Genomic DNA, 22,994 nt, shown 5'->3' with positions numbered 1-22,994 from the left:
TACCTAAAGTTGACAAGGTACCGGGACCGTATGAGATGCATCCAAGGATATTGAAGGAAGTGAGAGTTGAAATTGCAGGGGCACTGGCCATAATTTTTCAGTCTTCCCTAGACTCAGGGGAGGTGCCAGATGACAGGAGAATTTCAAACGTTACGCCCTTGTTCAAAAAAGGTTGTAAGGATAAGCCCAGCAATTACAGACCAGTCAGTTTAATTTCAGTGGTGTGCAAGATTCTAGAAACAAGGGATAGAATTAGTAGCCACATGGAAAAATATGGGTTGATAAGGACAAGCCAGCATGGGTTTCTAAAGGATAAAACTTGCTGGAGTTTTTTGAAGAGGTAACAGAAAAGGTCAATGAGGGTAATGCTGTTGATGTGGTGTACAAGGGACTTTCAAAAGGCATTTGACACAGTGCCACACAACAGACTTGGGAAAAGTTATTGCTCATGGAGTAAAAGGGGCAGTAGCAACATGGATACAAAATTGGCTGAAAAATAGGAAGTAGGGAGTAATGGTCAATAGATATTTTTTCGGACTGGAGGAAGGTTTGTAGTGGAGTTCCCCAGGAGTCAATATTGGGACCCTTGCTTTTTCTGATATATATTAATGATTTAGATCTTGGTGTGCAGGGGACAATTTCAAAGTTTGCGGATGGCATGAAGCTTGGGGGTGTTGTACAGTGTGAGGAGGACAGCGTAGAACATCAGAAGGACATAGACAAGTTGGGGGAGTGGGCAGATAGGTGTCAGGTGAAGTTCAATGCAGAGAAGTGTGAGGTGATGCATTTTGGGAGGAAGAACATGGACAGACAATATAAAATAAGAGCTGAAATTTTGAAGGGGTTGCAGGAGCAGAAAGACCTGGGTGTATATGTGCATAGATCATTGAAGGTGGTAGGGCAGGTGAAGAGAGGAGTTAATAAAGCATTTGGTACCCTGGGCTTTATTAATAGGGGCATAGAGTACAAGAGCAAGGAGGTTATGCTGAATTTATATAAGACACTCATTTGACCTCAGCTGGAACATTGTGTACAGTTCTGGGCACCACACTATAGGAAGGATGTGAACACATTGGAGAGAGTGCAGAAGAGGTTTACAAGAATGGTTCCAAGGATGTCAAACTTCAGTTACGAAGATAGATTGGAGAGGCTGGGATTGTTCTCCTTGGATACAAAATTGGCTGAAAAATAGGAAGCAGGGAGTAATGGTCAATAGATATTTTTTCGGACTGGAGGAAGGTTTGTAGTGGAGTTCCTTGTATCCACCACTTGGAGAGCAGAAGGCTAAGAGGAAATTAGATAGAGATGTTCAAAATCATGAGGGGCCTGGACAGAGTAGATAGGGAGAAGCTGTTCCCACTCATAAAAGGATCAAGAATGAGAGGGCACAGATTTAAAGAGATTTGCAAAAGAAGCAAATGGGATGTGAGAAAGGCTTTTTCACACAACGAATGGTTCGGGCCTGGAATGCATTGCCTGGAAGTGTGGTGGAGACAGTTTCAATCGAGGCATTCAAGAGGGCATTAGATGATTATTTGAATAGAAACATTGTGCAGGGGTACAGGGAAAAGGCAGGGCAATGGCACTAGGTCATTATGCTCATTTGGAGAGCTGGTGCAGACACGACGGGCCGAATGGCCTCCTTCTGTGCTGTTAAAATTCTGTGATTCTCCTTTGCATGACACAGCAATGTCCAATCAATGTGAGGTTGTTGACAGTGGCTCTCTTTTCCAGGTCGTCTAAAATGAAAACTGCTCCAAAAGACGGCTCCCAGGACAGAGATGCAGGTCCCAACACTAATGCAGTTGAGGAATCTTTGCCCCAGTGAGTTGAGTGATTCATTTTCATCTCATATGTTTTAGGTTGTAAGCAATTATCACTTTCACTCAATCACTACTTTTGTTTAACAGGGCAAAGTATTTTCACAAGGGTTCTCCCAATTTTTTTCAGTAAAACCAGAAGTTATATCTGGACTGTGTGACTATAACTACAAATCTGGAGTGTACTTAAATGTGTATAAATAGATATACATATATCTATACTGTACATACGATTATTTATAAATATATATAAAAACATATTATAATATATATATTACAGATATTCAAAGCACTTATCAAAACATGCAAGACATCCCAAACTGCTTCACGGTCAGGGAATTACTTTTCAACCCGACTGTTACGCAGCCACATGCAGAAGCCAACAGTTAACAATAAGACCAGTAAATCTGTTTGGTTTGTTGGAATTGGTTAAGAGATAAATGTTGGCTCCAGGAGCCAGGAGAATTTCATGCTCTTAGAATCAATTTTTAATTGATTTTTACAGGATGTGGGCATCACTGGCTAGACCAGCATTTACTGCCCTTGAGAAGGTGGTGGTGAGCTGCCTCCTTGAACCACTGCAGTGGAGTACGTGCACCCACAGTGTTGTTAGGGTGGGAGTTCCAGGATTTTGACCCAGCGACAATGAAGCGATATATTTCCAAGTCAGGATGGCGAGTGGCTTGGAGGGGCACTTCCAGGTGGTGGTGTTCCCAAGTATCTGCTACCCTTGTCTTTCTAGATAGTAGTGGTCGTGGGTTTGGGAGGTGCTGCCTAAGGAGCTTTAGTGAGTTTCTGAAGTGCATCCCGTAGATGGTACACACTGCTGCCACTGTTCGTCGGTGGTGGAGTGGGTGGGCTGCTTTGTCCTGGATGGTGTCAAGCTTCTTAAGTGTTGTTGGAACTGCACTCATCCAGGCAAGTGGGGAGTATTCCATCATACTCCTGACTTGACTAATTCCCCAGTCTTATCTTCTAAGGGACCAGTGCTTACTTTAGCTATTCTTTTCCTTTTTATATACTTGTCAAAGCTTTAGCTTTTTATATTTCTTGCTAGTTTTCTCTCATACTCTAATTTCTCTCTTTTTTTTAAGTCATTCTTTGCTGATTCTTTCCCAATCTTCTGGCCTACAACTAATCTTTGCAGCATTTTATGCCTTTTCTTTCATTTTGATATCATCCTTAACTTCCTTAGTTAGTCACAAATGGTGCATCCCTCACATAGAGTTTTCTTTCTCAGTGGAATACACAGTAAAGTCCCGCCGTTCACGCTTTCCTGGTTTGCGTTTTCACTTACCCGCGCTTTGTACTCTGTACACTGCTTGGCCCATTGTGTGTGCAATGTTTGGTTATTTGTGATTTCTTCATGTTGAGGTGCCCTCTCTTTCTGCATCAACAACGGGCAGTTCCCACCTCAACCAGAGGGGCTGCCGGTATGTCAGGGCTGGAGGACCTCGCTTTGGCCCTCCAGCCCTCGGGAAGCCTTCCCATCATCCTTAATCAGATGGTGAGCCCCAAGCCCCTTCCTGCCACTAATTGGCATGGCCCTTTGAAAATCTGGGGTGGGCATGTCAGGAACACAGTGTGCGGGGCTGGGACCTTGAACTGAACTGCGGACAGCTTCCAGACCCAGAATTGAAAACCCGGCTATACTCTCAGCATATTTAAACAAATGGGACCAGTTTTTAGTTTTCTGCAGTGATTGGGCAGGCGAGGAGCTAAAACCAACTTGGTGGTTGGGCTGCATTAACGTCGGCCACATTAACAAGAGGCTGCAAGTGCCTAAAAGGCTCTGAGGCAGCCCAGCAGTCAGGAAAGGAGTGAATTCATCTGGCTGCTACATTGAGCCGGGGACATTAGAAACCAGGGTAGTGGTGCAAGGGTGGGGATAGTGGCTTGGAGTATTTTTTTTAACATATGTCCAGGCAAAATACCTAATTGTCATTTGTGATAACATTACTGTGATGAAATAACACTCAAACCCTTTGGACCTTCGGCTTTCCCTCCAGCCAAAAATATCAATTACTATAAGATCTTTCACCAAAACTAATATCCAATTCAATTTGAAATCTTCATTGATGTATTGCTCAGAGGCTCCCCCATCTGTTGTATACAGGTACTGCACCACAATACTGCCCAAACTAATGCTACCCTCGCATGGCTGGAACCTATCTAATTGAGTCTTATTCAAAACCATGTTCCCCGTTTGCGATTTTGCCGTTCGCGAGATTTCATGGGAGTGTAACCCCCGCGAATGGCGGGACTTTACTGTATCTTTGTTGAGAGTTATGGGCCAGGATTTCACGGTCAGCGAGCAGGGGGTGGGGCCCACTCGCTGATGCGTAAAATGACGCGGGATGATGTCGGGCAGAACTCCTGATGTCACCCCGCCTCATTTCAACTTTAAGGTCAGCGGGGACTCAGCCGAATCAGCTTATTGAGGCCATTGACAAAGTAATTGAAGTAATTAGTGGACCTGCCCGTCCAACCTTAAGTTTGGCGGGCAGGCTGGGAGTCCTGGCGGGCATTGGAAAAAGCATGGGCGGGATGAGGTTTCATGTAGGTTTTTAAATATTTAATAAAAGTGTATTTAAAAGTGATGGACGTTTCCCAACTCATGTGACAGCTTCCTTGCGGACGTCACGCTGGGCAGGCCTTAATTGGCCCGCCCACGTAAAATGGCAGTGCGCCCCCATTCGGGGGCGCTGATTGGAGGCGCGCCCGCTCCTGAACTTCCCCCCCAACAGGGGGAAAATTCTGCCCGTGAAATATCTCCTTAAATGTCTGTCACTACTTCTCTGCCATCTAACCTTTTAACCTATTTTCCCATTTAATTTCTGTCAGCTCAGTCTTCAGATCCTTTAGGTTTAAGACACTAGTTATGCACACACATTTCTCACCCTCAAACTAAATGTAAAATTCTATCATGTTATCATCTTTCTTGACTAGAAGATCTTTTACTATGAGTTCATTCATCATTCATTAGTTTTTAAAAATTCATTTATGGGATGGGGACGTCGCTGGCTTGGCCAGCATTTATTGCCCATTCTGTCTCATTACACATTAACAGGTCCAATATAAATGCTGCCTGGTTGGCTCCAGAATGTATTGTTCTAAAACCCTGTCCTATATACACTCTATGTACTCATTCTCCAGGCTAGCTTTGCCAATTTGATTCATCCAGTCTATATGAAGATTAAAATCACTCACAATTATAGCAGTATCTCTCTTATGAGTCCCATTATTTCTTGGTTATACTTTGTCCTACAATTTAGCTGATGTCGGGGCTGGCATGGACAAGATGGGCTGAATGTAACTTTTCTATGGTTCTATGGATTGAAGGAGGCAGTGGGAGCCGATAGGGTTGGAGGGTAAGGGTACGGCAATGTCAAGTGAAGGTTGTTAGAGGGGATGTGGAATGTGATGCAGATTCTGGGGGTCAGCAGGATGTGGCAGATGGCATGTCTATAGTAAAGGGGCAGGCTGCTCGGGAAGGTAGGGGCGTTCAACATTGACCTGAACGGGATTGAAGTTAATGGGGGAGGATTGAAAGGTGACCGTGGGGAATGTGATTCCTTTGTGGGGGAGGGGGGGGTGTCAATGGTTATGGGGGAGGAGGGTGGGTGTGACGGGGGAGGGGAAAAGTTATTAGACTCAACCTCGAAGGTGACGACAACCATGGTTGCAAGCAAATATGCAAAGCCTCATGTTGGAGATCCCGAGATGCTGAATAGGGATTGGGCCATTGGTGGTGGGCAGAGATGCAGGTCAATTCAACTGGACAACGGGAATACTACGTAGTATTTACAATGCCAGAGCCTTGGGACAGATGAGACTATGAATGGCAAAGGCTCAGCATGTGCAGGAGAGTTCTTGCACAGGGTTTACAAGGGCCCTGGCAAAGACCCCTGCCTCCTTGCACGTGCCTGATTCCGGGGGACATGGGGTGTCCCTCAGAAGTTGGTGGCTGGGGAGGAGGTACGCGCGTAGGATTAAGGACTATCGCTAATAAACTACATAAAACATGACTAAAGTGCAAGTGAACTATATTTACAAAAATGTGAAAAGTGAAACAATCATAGTTCACCTGTGAAACCACTTGTGAAATCAGAACTTCTTAACTTTTCTTTCCCTAACACTTCTTCTAAGCGCTTCCCGGACATCCGCAGTAGGGGTGGAGGCAGCCTGCTGACCAGATGGCCCTGTTGCCTTGAATGATCTTGGCAGCCGTCCCCTAGAGACCTGAGACTTGGAGGGCCCCAGCTTACTTTGGACTGTCCTGTTGTGGGGCAGCTGCTCCCTCTGTGGTGACAGGGGATGAGGCTGAAGGGGCCACAAGCAAGGGGGACTCAAGAGGGCCAGACACCCTAAGAGCATCCTGAGTAACATGTAAGATGAATTTGTAGAGTGCATCAGGGATTGTTTCCTAGAGCAATACATTGCAGAACCTACACAGGAACAGGCTATTTTAGATCTATTAATGTGTAACGAGGTGGGATTAATAAGGGATATCGTAGTTAAGGATCCTTTTGTGGGTAGCGATCACAATATGGTAGAATTTCAAATTCAGTTTGAGGGCAAGCACCTCGGGTCTCAAACCAGTGTCCTCAGCAGACATTTAAAAAGATATTTCATAACATAGAGCAAAAATTTATCCCGGTCAAAAAGAAGGATTCAATAAGAAGGATGAACCATTCATGGTTAATAAAGACAGTCAAGGAGAGTACCCAATCAAAAACTAAGCCATACAAAGCAGCAAAAACTAGTGGTAGGCCAGAGGATTGGGAATTTTTTAGGAACCAGCAGTGGATACCTAAAAAGCTAATAAAGAGGGAAAAAATCGTTTGTGTAGGTAAATTGGCAAGAAATATTAAAACAAAAAGCAAGAGGTTCTGCGGGTATATAAAAGAAAGCGAGTGGCTAAAGTGAGTGTGGGACCCTTGGAGGATGTGACTGGAGAATTGAAAATGGGGAACAGGCAAATGGCAGATAATTTAAACCAATATTTTGCATCGGTCTTCATGGTGGAGGACACTATAAACATCCCAAAGATATCAGATAAGCAAGGAGCTAATGGGAGTGTCGCGGAAAAACGGAGTGAACACTCAGAACCTGGAGGCTTGTCTAGGAAGCCTTTATTAAAGTCGTGATATCACGGAGAGCCTAGTCGCATACAACGGAGTGAACCAGTCTCTGACTAACACCTCTTTACACACATAGATATAGCAAAAGGTTCGTAACAGAAACTTGGGCAATTACAGTAGTTTCAAATGGCTTCAAAGGATAGCGATCAGTGTTAATGGTTTAATGATTAGACAGGACAATGTCAATGGTTTAGCAAATAGTGTTAATGGTTACATATCCTGGGCAATGCACACACAATAGTTTTTTTTTAGATTTTGCCACCGTATCTGACATCCGGAGCCCTTTAGTCTGGGAAGGTAGCACTGGCCCTTTGATTTGCTAATTTATGTGCTGGCTGCGTGACTGTTTGGGGACAGTCTACAGTAAATTACATTATACATGTATTTTAATTTCCTTTCCCAATTATACGTGTAGTTTATTTCATTCACAATTATACGTGTAGTTTATTTCATTCACAATTATACACGTATTTTATTTCATTCACAATTATACACGTATTTTATTCCTCCACAGTCCCTCCTTGTTAATCTTTTCTTTTAGATTAACACCAATGAGGAATAATATCTTCATCATCATATGGGGGTTCATAACCATGAGGAAAAGGCCAGTCCCTGGCGGGGTAAACTTTCTCTTCCCACCAGTGGGCTTCGCTGGGGCCAGTGCGCATCATTTGGGGAATGATTGGGGCACCCCCTAATCCAGTAGAGACACTATTGATAATCTGGGAGCAGCAAATCCGTAAAGTAACACACGCACAGCACCCTATGATACATGCTACGACTATCCCAATTAAAAAGTATAGCAACCAACTTCCCTAACCGGAAAACCAACCTAGTATTGTAGACCACTGAGAATCTTTTTTATAAAAATCGCTCGAACTTTCCCCAGCCTTCTTTATTTCTTGTACCTTGTCCATGACATGCTGTCCCAAGTCAGTGATATTTTCAGAGACATCGGGGACATAAGCGCAGCACTCTGAGCCTATCGTAGCACAAGTGCCACCTTTTTCAGCTAGAAGGAAGTCAAGGGCCATCCTGTTTTATAATACGGTTAGGCGTAATGCTATCATTTCAGTGGTGCTGGCTGAGATCTGCTTCTGTGTTTTAACCAGAGCATCAGCCGTTGAATTAGCGACTTTTTCAAGCGCAGCTGCCAGGTTGATAATTTCACATGAATTACGAGCCGATCCATAAGGGGGCAAAGCAATCATCCAGAATCATTCAGATTCCAAGGTTTAAATACGGCCATGTCTCCAATCATTATTTTAGGGGCCTGAAATGCATAAGAGGCAGAGTCAGCTGCTATCTGACTAGAGAGGCTTCGCGTGATGGCTCCATTTAGCCGAGTCGCTTTCTTACTTTCACTATCAGATTCCGACCCCCTGAATCGGGAAGGGTGTTTACGCTGGTCGTCAGTCGGGATGGGATTTGATGGTCCCAGACCCGCTTCTGCCTCTGCTCCAGCTTCCGCACCCAGTCTCGCCACTCTATTAGACTGTCTCCAAGCCGCTACCATCTCTATTAGTTCTTCTGTCAGGGTATCAGGGGGAGGAGGCTGACAAGGGCTGTCAGAAACGGGCGACATGAGTCTAGGGAACTGGGGATAAGGCCCCAGTAGTCCGCAGTTAGTGGGATAAGGCGGAGGGGCAGAGGGGTTTTCAGGCTCTGGAGCGGGAGTTTTCTCCTTTAGGGTGGTATCAGGGTACCCCCTCGGTTGGTCGGGGTCTCATTATCAGAAGCCAAACCCTCCTGTTTACTCTTTTGTTTGGGGGGCTGATGCCGCTTTGCCACTTCCATCCATTTTTCAAAACAACCCAGCATAAAATTAAAATCCCAAGTAGGATCTCCGGCCCCATTCGCAACTCCATCCCACAAGGTCTGGATGAGGGGTATTTTAAAACTGCCGCCATACGGCCATTCCCCTTGTGTCCAGCCATATAAGTCACCACTGAAAGGCACCGCATACCTGTCATCTCCCGTTTCTGTTATAACAATGTTGGCTGGCGACCCCGGGGGGGAGTGGGGAGACGGATCTCCTACCTTCTGCCGAGCCCTGGTTACCATTTTCATACGTTTTTCCGTTCTCTTGCCCATCTTCAAAGTTCCTGATTTGGGTTCTGGCTTCGGTCTGTTTTTGAATTCCCGTGGAGACGGGGATGCGGCAGATGCCTCTCTGCTGCTACGATTTCCCATTTTATCTGGAAAGGAAACACAATTAAACAGCGCAGTGCGTTTTCCCTACCTATGCACTCGCTGGTGTTTAAGAGTTCCTCAACAAGTCCTCCAACTCTTTGGGTCTTTCAAATCTTTTTGGTCGGTAGCTACCCTTTTTACTCGCAGTCCCCCTTTCAGCTGGGATGCTAATTCACTGCAATCCCCCTTTCAGCTAGGATGCAGTTCGTACTCTCCCCAACTTAGGAGAGTCTCTCCCTTTCTCCGCGAGGGTTCTTCGGCAGATGGAGTTTAAAGCAGGAAAGTGTGAGGCCATGCACTTTGGTAGGAAGAATCAAAAGGCAGTCTATTATTTAAATAGAGAGACACTCCAAAGAAGTGGGTGTTCTTGTGCATGAAACACAAAAAGTTAGCATGCAGGTGCAGCAAGTAATTAAGAAGGCAAATGGAATTTTGGCCTGTATTGCTAGGGGGTTGGAGTTTAAAAATAGGGAAGTTGGTGAGGCCGCATCTGGAGTACTGTGTACAGTTTTGGGCCCCATATTTAAGCAAGGATATACTGGCATTGGAGGTAGTTCAAAAGAGATTCACTCGGCTGATTCCTGGGATGAAGAGGTTGACTTATCAAGAACGGCTAAACAGATTAGGCCTTTGTTCATTAGAGTTTCGAAGAATGAGGGGTGATCTTATTGAAACGTACACGATTCTGCGGGAGCTTGACCGGGTAGGTGTTGAGCAGATGTTTCCACTAGTGGGGGAATCTCGAACTAGGGGACATAGTTACAGAATAAGAGGACACTCATTTAAAACTGAGATGCGAAGGAATTTCTTCTCTCAGGGTAGTGAATGCCTGGAATTCTCTACCCCAGGGATTTGTGGATGCTAGATCACTGAAAGTATTTAAATAGCAGGTAGATAGATTCTTGAAATGTCAGGGAGTTGAGGGCTATGAGGAGCTGGCATGAAAGAAGGGTTGAGACCTGGGGCAGATCAGCCATGATCTTTTGAAAAGCTGGGGGAGGCTTGAGGGACCAAATGACCTACTCTTGCTCCTATTTCTTATGTTCCTATGAGTGGAGGACCAAGGGCTTTCAACTTTCATTCTTCTTCCCTTTGGGTACCCGAGGGCCCCTGCCTGACTCTTTGAGGGGAAGGGGCACCTGGAGGTAGGTTGAGGTAATCCATTCCACTCTCAAGTAGCCACTGCAGAAGCTCGCCCATAGCTACAGTGATGCAGTAAATGTCTTAGCACATAACCAGCAGAACCTGCTGGACCAGGATCTCCGTGCAGTCTGCCACCCTCCCCATTGTCACGACTCACTGGGGACAGTGCGCTGTAATGCCAAGCCCCACTGTTAACCAAGCCACGACAAATGTGAAAAGTTTGACCAAACCACCAGATTGCCCCAATTCTACCTTACACTCCAATTGCAGTTTGTACAATGGAAGCAGGATATACTCTCCACTTGTCCCGTTTACCGATACTTTAGCTTTCATTGAGCTCTCTGGAGGGAAAACTAGGCCCTTCTCCAGCAAAAGAGTTTGAGTAGCTCCTGTGTCACTTAATATAGTTATGGGTTTAGCTGCATCATTTGATGAAAAAGGGGTTATCTTTCCTTTAGACAAAAACCCTTTATATCTCTCATTTACCCTATTCACATCACCTGCATTCACAGCAGTGTTTACCTCCAGACCTTATTTGTAGTTAAAGCTACAATTTGATCCGTGGCATTTTCTTTTTGAGTTCCCTTTTCGGACTCACTCTTATAAACTCCAATAAGCCCCATGGGCTTCCCTCGCAACTTCCAGCATTCTGAACGAATGTGTCCCACTTTATTACAATGCAAACACTTAGGCCTTCGAGTTTCACCTCCACCCTCAATACCTTCCTTGGTGATCTGGGGAGGAGATCTCCAGGTATTCCCAGCTATCCATTCTTTATCTTGGCTACTTGCCTTCCTTTCACTGTCCCACTTTCTATCCTTTTCAAATTCATAGACGTGATGGAAAAAGGTTTGGTCTTATGGATCAGCTTATAATCATCAGCCATTACTGCTGCCTGTCTAGCAGTTGCAACCCTTTGGTCTTCAAAATGGGTTCTGACCCAAATTTTTAATTCCTCTCTGGCCACGGGGGAGGTGCCAGAGGACTGAAGAACAGCTAATGTTGTTCTGCTATTTAAGAAGGGTTGTAGAGATAAGCCAGGGAACCACAGACCAGTGAGTCTCACGTCAGTGGTAGGGAAATTATTGGAGAAAATTCTGAAGGAGAGAATCTATCTCCACTTGGAGAGGCAAGGTTTGATTAGGGATAGTCAGCATGGCTTTGTCAGAGGGAGGTCATGCCTAACAAATTTGATTGAATTTTTTGAGGAGGTGACCAGGTGTGAGGGTAGTGCAGTTGATGTAGTTTATATGGATTTCAGCAAAGCCTTTGACAAGGTCCCACATGGGGCAGGGAGTTTTTAAATTCTTCCAAGAGAATGGTCTCTCTGAGAGCTTCATAGGTAGTTTCAACTCCTAATCACAGAATCTCACCGTGTAGAAGAGGCCCTTCGGCCCATCAAGTCTGCACTGACACGTGAGAAACACCTGTCCTACCTACCTAATCTCATTTACCAGCACTTGGCCCATAGCCTTGAATGTCATGACGTGCCAAGTGCTCATCCAGGTACTTTTTAAAGGACGTGAGGCAACCTGCCTCCACCACCCTCCCAGGCAGTATATTCCAGACCGTCACCACCCTCTGGGTAAAAATGTTTTTCCTCACATCCCCCTAAACCTCCTGCCCCTCACCTTGAACTTATGTCCCCTCGTGACTGACCCTTCAACTAAGGGGAACAGCTGCTTCCTATCCACCCTGTCCATGCCCCTCATAATCTTGTACGCCTTGATCAGGTCGCTCTGCTTCTCTGCTGCAGTGAAAACATCACAAGTCTATCCAACCTCTCTTCGTAACTTAAAAGTTTCATCCCAGGCAACATCCTGGTGAATCTCCTCTGCACCCCCTCCAGTGTAATCACATCCTTCCTATAATGTGGCGACCAAAACTGCACACACTACTCCAGCTGTGGCCTCACCAAGGTTCTATACAACACCAACATGACTTTTGTAATCTATGTCTCGATTGATAAAGGCAAGTGTCCCATATGCCTTTTTCACCACCCCTCTAACATGCCACTCCGCCTTCAGATATCTATGGACGCACACGCCAAGGTCCCTTTGTTCCTCAGAACTTCCTAGTGCCATGTCATTCATTGAATACTTCCTTGTCAAATTACTCCTTCCAAAGTGTATCACCTCACACTTTTCAAGATTAAATTCCATCTGCCACTTATCTGCCCATTTGACCATCCCGTCTATATCTTCCTGAAGCCCAAGACACTCAACCTCACTGTTAACCACTCGGCCAATCTTTGTGTCATCCGCAAACTTACTAATCCTACCCCCCACATAGTCATCTATGTCGTTTATATAAATGATAAATAATAGGGAACCCAGCACAGATCCCTGTGGTACGCCACTGGACACTGGCTTCCAGTCACTAAAGCATCCTCCTGTTATCACCCTCTGTCTCCTACAACTAAGCCAATTTTGAACCCACCTTATCAAATTACCCTGTATCCCTTGTGCATTTGCCTTCTTTATAAGTCTCCCATGTGGGACCTTGTCAAAGGCTTTGCTGAAATCCATATAAACTACATCAACTGCACTACCCTCACACCTGGTCACCTCCTCAAAAAATTCAATCAAATTTGTTAGGCATGACCTCCCTCTGACAAAGCCATGCTGACTGTCCCTGATCAAACCTTGCCTCTCCAAGTGGAGATAGATTCTCTCCTTCAGAATTTTCTCCAATAATTTCCCTACCACTGACGTGAGACTCACTGGTCTGTGGTTCCCTGGCTTATCTCTACAACCCTCCTTAAATAGCAGAACAACATTAGCTGTTCTTCAGTCCTCTGGCACCTCCCCCGTGGCCAGAGAGGAATTAAAAATTTGGGTCAGAGCCCCTGCGATCTCCTCCCTTGCCTCTCTCAGCAGTCTGGGACACAAATCATCTGGACCTGGAGTTTTGTCCACTTTCAAGCCTGCCACACCTCCAATACCTTGTCACTCCCTATATCAATTTGCTCAAGAACCTCTCAGTCTCTATCCCTGAGTTCGATACCTTCATCCTCATTCTCTTGGGTGAAGACGGATGTGAAGTATTCGTTCAACACTCTACTGATGTCCTCTGGCTCTGCCCATAGATTACCCCCTTGGTCCCTAATGGGCCCTACTCTTTCCCTGGTTATCCTCTTCCCATTGATATACTTATAGAATATCTTGCGATTTTCCCTACTTTTACCAGCCAGAGCTTTCTCATATCCCCTCTTTGCTCTCCTAATTGCCCTCCTAATGCTTGTATCTACCTGTCAAAACTACTTTACTTAATCCTTTCAAATTCAATGTAAGTTTGCCCAGGCTGTTCCCTTAAATTTTGAAACTTTTTGCCTGTATGCTTCAGGGACCAACTCATATGCACTCAAAATAGCCTTTTTCACCACATCATAATCCCTAGACGCGTCTTCTGACAGTGAAGCATAAATTTCCTGTGCTCTACCTGTCAATTTGCTTTGAATGAGCAACGTCCAGTTCTCCATTGGCCAGTTCATCTGTTCAGCTATCTTCTCAAATGAAATAAAGAATGCTTCAACATCCATTTCCTCAAATTTTGTATGAGTTTGTACGAAGTTAAACATCTCCCCACTGGGTTCTGATCTGGAAATAAGACCTGCCTCACCTACTGGTGTCTCTTTTTTAACTGTCAGCATTTTAAGCTGTAATTCTCTTTCTCTCTCTCTCTTTCCTCCTTTACTAACTTTGCCATTTCTAACTCCCTTTGAAATGCCCTTTCTCTTTCCTTTTCTGCTGCCTCTAGTTCCAATTATTTTATTTGCAACTGAATTTGAGCCGATTCCAATGAACCATCCCTTGGAGAACTCGATCTCTCAGGTATTCCTTCCAATTTCAAATGCTGTGCCATCTCTTCAATTAACTCTTCCTTCCTAGCTTTGGCAGGCAATCTTACTCTTGATTTACTTGCCAATTCAATTAACCTGGCTTTTGGGATCCCTTGGAAAATCGTCAGTCTCTTCCACTTGCAGGAAAGCTTTGGAAGTTTCCAGTGCCATCTTATTTTTGACAGTACAAACCTGGTATTTCCCTTTAGCTTTTATTACTTACTAAATCAACACCCAAACTGTTGTTGTCTTTTGTTCCAAAATATCCCAGACCTGGGCCCCCAAACTTTGTCAAGACTCACTGGGGATCGTGCACTATAATATCAGCCTCACTGTTCCCCGAGCCGTGACAAATGTGAAAAGTTTGATCAAACCACCAGGTTGCCCCAATTCTACCCAACTGTTCAATTTAGGTTAACAGGATACAAGCACCAGGTTTGTAAACTTAATAAGTAAATAACTGTTTATTGAACAAACTGTCTTTAACCAGTGGCAAAAGAATATGAACTACTAATTTCTAACTCTATAACCTAAACTCTACCCCCTCTTAAATCCCTATACACACACATGCAAGACACATAAGACACACAAAACATGGATTTTAAGGGTGGGATAGAACAGTTGAGTAGCATCAATACCAGAGTACAGGATTCGATGGATTGATTTTGATCGATGTCTTCCAAATTCTTTTCAGTTCTTGTTGATGACACATGGTCTCTCAGCACTTGTAGCATTCAGTTCACTGGTTGAGCACTTGCCTTTCAATGTCTCTAACAGTAATTTTCCACTTTGCCTCTTGACGGGGGTTTTTAGACAGAGAGCAGGCTATAGAGATATGAGGAGAAAAAGCCAGCTAGCTATTATTGTAGAATTACTGGAATCTTCCACACACAGGAGAGAGAAGTTTTAGGTCTTCTTCCCTTCAGGCTGGGAGCTATTCTGTTGCACTGCCCTCACATAAAACCCTGGTCACCTAGTCAGGAGCCAATTAAAACATTGTTGCCAGGCAGCTCCAGGACTCCTTTCCAGCACTATGCTGTCTTTCATGGCACACTCTGTTCCAGGACTGCAACATTGTGTATATCTCTCATCCTGCTCCAGTGGGCATGTCTTTCAAACTGTAGCCACTGCAATTTTTCCACAGTCCAACAGTAAATGAAAAGATATGTTCTTTACAACAGTCCAACAGAAATAAAATGATATGTTCCTTACATGCCTCCAACCTTAAAAAATATTAAACGCCATTTCAAAATGCGTTTCATCACAAAGTATGTGACACATGGACAACAAAATACGAGACTTACTTCCATTCATTCTTCCTCCCCCCTATACAATCTTATACAATCTTTAGCATTCTTACCCCTTTAACTTATTTTAGTATTTTATACCCGGGACAATGCAGCTGCGATCACATTATCTTTACCAGCAATGTGAACTATCTTTACATTGAATGGATAAAACAATAGACTCCATCTAAACTTTGTCGCATTTCAAGTTTTAAACTTTTCAATGAATGCCAGCGGATCATGGTCAGTGTAGGTTAGTGTTTCTTTGTTATTGCATCGGGCATAAACTTCAAAGTGCTGAAGAGACAGCAACAATGCTAGAGTTTCCTTTTCTACTGTACAGTACTTCCCCTGATATTCATTTAGTTTCTTGGTAAAGTTACAACAGTCCAACAGAAATAAAAAGATATGTTCCTCACACCATGGAGATGTCCATGCCTGCACAGGTTGACATCACTTCATCAACCAGCAAGCTGAATGCCTCCTCCGCCTTACATGTCACTGTGTTGAGGCCTTCCAACATCCCTGCCTGATTTCCCCCTGTCTCTTGCTGCGCTTCCAGCATCTCTTGGAAGGCTGATTCCAGAGGCCCACCATTGGCGCGAAATTCACAGATGCCTTTTCCCCAGAACTCTTCCAAGTGACTGGAGCTTGGCTGACCCTGCCCCCTCCTGCTGCAGGCACATGTCCATGCAGTGAGCACCAGAATGTGAGACCCTTCCTAAACTAGAGCTAATACTCACCGAGGTGTTTGTCTCTGGGCTGGTGGAGGGTGCAGTTGTCTGCTATGATGCCTCTACAGTGCACTTTCTTCCTCAGCGATATCCTTGCTCCTTTCCAGGCTTGTCTGTGTGCTGGACAGAGCTTCATCACATTTGGGCCTTACCTTCTTCCTGTTGGCACCTGTAAGCGAGAAAGGAAAGAGCAAATGACTGCATGAGCTGACTCCAACATAGAGGAACGCTTAAGCCTTAGGTTTCTATAACATGCATGGATCTTTACTGGATGGAGGCTACAAGCCAATTTCTCCATCTCTGATGGATCTGACCCACTCCACCCCTGCCAGCTAGGCTGCCCTTTCCTCAAAGACAGTCAGTTCTTTTCAAGTGTGGCCAGCCCCCTCCTGCCTTCTCCTCTCTCAGATTATGGTTTAACTTCTCCTGCACAAAGAGAGAAGATGGGGTTGAGGGCAATTGGTTATCAAGTTTCTTTCTCGTGCTTCCAGTTTACAAATAACCCACTGGATTGTGTGCCATGTAATTGATTGCCCGGAAGGGTTCTGGTCCAGCACACTTCAGAGACGTGAGTCCATGAAGATAGAAGGATTAGGCTTACAGAGGCATGTCATTTGCGATGCTTGCTGGCACCCTCAAGACCTGAGACTCTTCCCCCTTCCTCCCAGGCAGCATTTAAGCTCTCTGTGTGGAAGGGTGAGGGATCCACAGTGGCATCTCCATCTGCAGAGTAGACGGACTGCAGTGGGACTATGAGGCATCACCTTATCACAGTACCACTGAGGCCCGTGTCCCCTGTACCATTAAGTGGGTGAGTATGAGCAGTTGAGGGTTCACTTACCCTGGAGGAGAAGATGAGATCATTCATCCTTTTGCGGCATTGTCCTCTACTCCTCTACAGTACCCTGGGCATTGAATGCCCTGGAGATTCCCTCTCATGCCAGGTTCATCTCCCTGCTCGGCCTCCTCCCCCCATCCTGAGAATAGAGGACATCCCTCCTGGCCTCCACTTGGTCAAGCAGGATGCCCAGGCAGGGGTCGCCGAATTTGGGTGCAGGAGGTCCTTGTCCTCTTTGAGCCATCTCCTCCCTTAATGTTGTGTAGGTTGCTTTCTGGGCATCTTTTAAGTATGGCGCCCAGATATGACAGCAGGGTGCCTGTCTTTCAGCCCGTCCCACCATGCAAAATGCTGGGAAACCCCCGACCATATAGTTAACGAGGCTGGGGTTGCGTGATATCATGCGAATTCCCAACTGATTCTGTGGCGGTAAACATTCCCTATTCCCATCCCCGCCATGAAACTTAATCCTGGAAGGGAAAATTCCACCTTATCCTGACTCTTTGGACACATCTTTAGCTGAAACAGTAATTTTCATGGCAGATTTACAGAAAGTCATGGATTTTTGTACATCACTTGATTTTGCGGGCACAACTCCAATTTCTGCAGCGTCAATGAGTTTCTCTGCAACCACTTGAGAAGACGATGTTTTAACCCCAGCCAGGTCATTTCATAATAAAAGATCTGCACCGTTAATAGGCAAATTAGGCACAAGCCCCTACAATTATAGGATTGGAAATTAAACCATATTTTAAATTAATTCTATGCAAAGGAATGGGTTAACAATATCTATCGATGCCCAGTTTCAATGCATTTTTATTTAGCAAACTTTCTGGCAGGAGAGTCCCATCACTTGCCAACATCAGTGACTAGGCTGATCCAGTATCTCTAAGAATAACAATTTGTTTTCTTAGCTCGCCAGACAAGAATGATGGCACTTCACTTTTAAACATGTTTTCCTGCCACATTCTGTTCATGTAATTGAAGCCTTTTTCTATCGAGTTCAAATTCCCTCACTTTCCTTTTTGAAATTCAAGGATTTCCTTTTCTTTTGTTCTTTGAAATTCTAATTCAAGTTTTCACATTCCTCTTTCTTTCTCAAACTCAAGTTTTTTTTTCATTTCTGACTCCAATTCCAGTTGTTTCATTTCAACTGAATTCTAGCAAACTCAACCTGAACCCTTTTCCTCCTCAAGGCTCAAGTACAGAGGCAATACTTCAACCATCTCTGCCTTTTTAATCTCTACTTTCAAGAGCTCCTAATCTCTCTGCCACAGCCTTCAAAAATTCTCCTTTGTTAACTGTTGCAAGACATTAACAGACAGGCCACTCCTGTCCAGAAACGTCTGAGCATTGATTGTAGCCATGTTGACTATTCACTGAACACAGCAAAAGTAAACATGAAATCATGTTTGTAAAACTCAGGAAAACTCCAGTAGGAGGCATTCAAGGAGGTAATAGTGAAAGTACAGGGCAAATATATTCCTGTAAAGACAAAGGAGGGGACCAAGCCTGGAGAACCCTGGATGTCAAGGGACATAAAAGTTAGGATTAAGAAAAAAAGAGAAGCAGATACCAAGGGCTCAATATAGCAGAATCCTTAGAGTTGTTTAAAAAGTGCAGAGGGGAACTTAAAAAGGAAATTAGGAAAGCTAAGAGAGTGCATGAGAAAGCATTGGCAGGTAGAATAAAGGAAAACCCAAAGGGTTTCTAAAAAACATATAAAGAGCAAGAGGATAACTAGGAAAAGAGTAGGGGCCAATTAGAGACCATAGAGGTAATCTGCGTGTGGACCCGGAAGACGTGGGTACAGTCCTCAATGAACACTTTGTGCCATCTTCACAATGGAAAAGGATGACACAGGTATTGACATTAGGGTGGAGGACTGTGAAATATTAGAGGAAATTAACATAGAGAGAGAGGAGGTACTAGCAGGTTTAGCAGCCTTAAAAGTGGATTAATCTACAGGCCCGGATGATATGTATCCCAGGCTGTTGAGGGAAGCAAGGGAAGAGCTATCAGGGGCCCTGGCAGGAATTTTCAAATTCTCTCTGGCCACAGGTGAGGTGCCGGGGGACTTCTAACATTGTCCCATTATTAAAAAAGGGAGGAAAGGAAAAACCGGGAAATTATAGGCCAGTCAGTCTAACCTTAATGGGTGGGAAAGTTACTGGAAAGAATAATGAGGGACAAAATATATCAGCATTTGAAGAGACATGGTTCAATCAGGGATAGTCAGCATGGATTTGTTAAGGGAAGGTCGTGTTTGACAAATTTGATCGAATTTTTTGAGGAGGTAGCCAGGCGTGTTGATGAGGGTAATGCATTTGATGTGGTCTACATGGACTGTAGCAAGGCTTTTGATAAGGTCCCACATGGAAGACTGGTCAAGAAAGTAAGAGCCCGTGGGATCCAAGGAAAAGTGGCACATTGGATTCAAAATTGACTAAGAGGCAGGAAGCAGAGCGTGGTGGTGGAGGGGTGTAACTGTGACTGGAAGTCTGTTTCCAGTGGGGTTCCGCAGGGCTCGGTGCTGGGGCCCTTGATGTTTGTGGTGTACATAAATGATTTGGACTTAAATGTAGGGGGTATGGTCAAGAAGTTGACACGAAAATTGGTAGGGTAGTAAATAGTGAGGAGGATAGCCGTAAACTGCAGGAGGATATCAATGGACTGGTCAGGTGGGCAGAGCAGTGGCAAATGGAATTCAACCCGGAAAAGTGTGAGGTAATACACTTGGGGAGAGCTATCAAGGCAAGGGATTACACTATGAATGGTAGGACTCTGGAAAGTACTGAAGATCAGAGGGAACTTGGTGTGCATATTCACAGACCCCTGAAGGTAGCAGGGCAGGTAGATAAGGTGGTTAAGAAGGCATATGGGATACTTGCATTTATTGGTTGAGACATAGAATACAAGAGCAAGGAGGTTATGCTGGAACTGTATAAAACTCTGGTTAGGTCACAACTGGAGTACTGTGTGCAGTTCTGGTCACCACATTATAGGAAGGATGTGATTGCACTGGAGAGGGTGCAGAGGAGATTTACCAGGATTTTGCCTGGGCTGGAGGGTCTGAGCTATGAGGAAAGATTGGATAGGCTGGGGTTGCTTTCCTTGGAGCAGCAAAAGTTGAGAGGGGTCATGATAGAGGTGTATAAAATTATGAGGGGCATAGATAGGGTGGATAGGAAGGCTTTTTTTCCATTAGTAGAGGGGGCAATAACCAGGGTACATAGATTTAAGGTAAGAGGTAGAAGCATAAGAGGGGAATTGAGGAGAAATGTTTTCACCCAGAGGGAGATGGGAGTCTGGAATCACTGCCTGAAAGGTTGTTTGAATCAAAAACTCACATAACATTTAAGAAGCATTTAGATATTCACTTGTGTTGCCATAGCCTCCAGGGCTATGGGCCAAGCACTAGAAAATGGGATTCGTGTAGTCAGACCTTCGTTGACCAGTGCAGACATGATGGGCTGAATGACCTCCTTCTGTGCTGTAAATGTCTGAGAGTTAATATTTCGAGTCTGTCTGACCCTTCTTCAGAACTAAACAGAAGTAGAAATGTGATTAAATTTATACTGTTTAAGGGGGGGTGGAGCAGGTGAAGCTGGATAGAAGGTCAGCAATAGGTGGGGGCTAAGGAAAGATTGACAAAGATGTCATGGACACAAGACAAAGGGAGTCTTAATGGTAGTGGTAAGGGCTAAAGAAGGTGCTGATAGTGGCATAAAGATAGGGAAGCAGAATGTGTGAATAGCAAAACAAGGGTCAGCATTATGAAAGAACAACATGGAACAATTAACAGATGGCCCTTTTGGGGGTGGGGTGGTGGGTGGGGAAAAAGGATAGAAAAATAAATTTAAAATGGGGATAGAACTGTTAAACTGAAGCCCCATCTTGCCTCCTCAGGTGGAAGTTTAAGATTCCATGGTACTGTCTGAAGGAGAGCAGGGAGTTGTCCAGCCCAATTTTTATTCCCTCAATTAATATCATTAAAAACAGATTTAACTGGTCATTTATCTCTTTGATGCTGGTGAAATCTCCCTGTGTAAAAGATATACTGCTATGCCACTTTGGGATGTCCTGAGGATGTGAAAGTTGCAGTTTGTTTTAATGAGCCCTGTTCCTCCAAAGAGCCCCCCAACTTTCACAGACTGGTACATGGGTGTAATGGCAATGGAGGGACTGGAACTCGTCTCTCACAGATTTCCCAACACTTGAGAGCTGAAACAATGAATTTGACTTATGGGGAGGGTAGTGATTTCACCTGTCCAACGCCCCCTGCCACCCCCCTCCCCCCAGCATGATGACTGTTTGGGAAAAACCATTCCAGATCTGCCTCAAGAATTCTAACTGAGGCACTGGCTACCTGGCCTCAAAAATCTTACACTGTGGGTGGGTCCCACGAAGAGGGGTTTGAACATCAATCAATCCCAGGCATATAGGGTTGAATCTTCAGGGGTCCCAAGCCACAAACAGAGGCTCAAAAATATTGGCACTGGGAGGCATGTCTGTTGAAGGATGTCACTCCCAGTGCCAGACGTTCTCGGAGGAATTCACCGAGGCTCCTTTGACAGCACCTTCCAAACCCACGACCACTACCACCTAGAAGGACAAGGGCAGCAGATAGATGGAACATCACCACCTGGAAGTTTCCTTCCAAGTCACTCACCATCCTGACTTGGAAATATATCGCTGTTCCTTCACTGTCGCTGGGTCAATATCCTGGAACTCCCTTCCTAACAGCACTGTGGGTGTACCTACACCACATGGACTGCAGCGGTTCAAGAAGGCAGCTCACCACCACCTTCTCAAGGGCAACTAGGGATGGGCAATAAATACAGGCTCAGCCAGTGAAGCCCACATCCTGTGAATGAATAAAAAAAAGTTGAGTTCAGGATCAGGAAGCCACCCATCCCGATGTGGTGGACTGGCAATTAGGCTCTTTAGAGCCATGAGAAAGACAAGTTTTGGAGGTCAACTGAAATTCTCCAATTGGCCTCCAGTTTCCCAGCTGCAGGGAAACACTGAGGTTGCGGAGGGCAAGATAAACAGCCTGGAATGTAAGCACCCAGTGACAGGTCAGGCTTCCAGCCCTTCTGCCTGCATGAGTGGGGGTGTTGGCCTGGCTGACTCTTGTGTTTTTTATTAAAGCCTAAAGAGTGGGTGAGATGGGCACCTTATTGTTGAGGCACTCTCCCAGTTACTTACATGTTGCTGCATGTTTCCACAGCCAGGTTCTCCTCTGAAGCTGGGAGGCCTCTGATAGGCCCACCGACTTCGAGAGCCCACCTGCTGCCCTTAATTGGACAGGGAACCAGTCTCCATTCCAATAAAGGAGTCACCCACTTGAAAATCTTAACTTTGATCACAAACCCACCTCCATAATGAAAATTCAGTCCATCGAGTGCCATTTCATTTGGACTAACTATTCTGTGAGCTAAAGAAGAAATTTGCTAACTTAACATAGGGCAGGATTGTCTCCTCAATGCACTAAGTGTGTCTGTGGGCGTGAAAATTGATGTTTTACCCGCTGGTCGCAATGGCAGGTTTTCACACTGGTATCACCTGCTTCCCGCCTCATTAATTATGCACTCACCGGAAACAGGCTGGATTGCGGGCGGGCACCCTCTGATTTGCCCGCCCTGCCATGAGCTACCACTTCCTCTCTACCATGTTTAAACGGAACCTGTGCACAGCATTCTCAACATCTGCAACCCAGAACTGCCCCATGGAAGACATGGCTCCCAAAGGGAAGAAGCATGCTGCTCCAAAATTCAATGCCACCTCATTGGAATGCCTGCTGGATGCAATCCAGGCCCACCACGATGTCCTGCACCCCCATGATGGCTGGAGGAGGTCCACCAACCTCACCACTCTGAATTGGCAAGCAGTGGCAGCAGTGGCCAGTGCTTTCTTTCACAGGCACCTCTGGAAAGTGCCCAGGGGCATCCACAAGCCAGGCCCTTGGCTCAAGCCCCAATGATACCTCAGG

The 22,994-nt window shown here is 45.1% G+C and overlaps 1 protein-coding gene across 3 annotated transcripts in view; it reads left to right on the top strand.

The window, feature by feature from the left end:
• trpm2 (transient receptor potential cation channel, subfamily M, member 2) overlaps positions 1-22,994 on the top strand; it is a 327,556-nt gene that overhangs the window by 281,088 nt on the left and 23,474 nt on the right. For all 3 annotated transcript variants that reach the window (XM_078551683.1, XM_078551681.1, XM_078551682.1), the window contains exon 29: positions 1,735-1,824. In XM_078551683.1, the coding sequence (XP_078407809.1) occupies positions 1,735-1,824 (90 nt within the window). The remainder of the gene's footprint in view (positions 1-1,734; positions 1,825-22,994) is intronic.

This window comes from Cetorhinus maximus, chromosome 11, assembly GCF_964194155.1.
Source record: "Cetorhinus maximus chromosome 11, sCetMax3.hap1.1, whole genome shotgun sequence".
In the NCBI taxonomy this organism is placed as follows: domain Eukaryota; kingdom Metazoa; phylum Chordata; class Chondrichthyes; order Lamniformes; family Cetorhinidae; genus Cetorhinus; species Cetorhinus maximus.
Note: the sequence above shows the minus strand (reverse complement) of the source record. Positions and strands in the feature narration are given on the sequence as shown.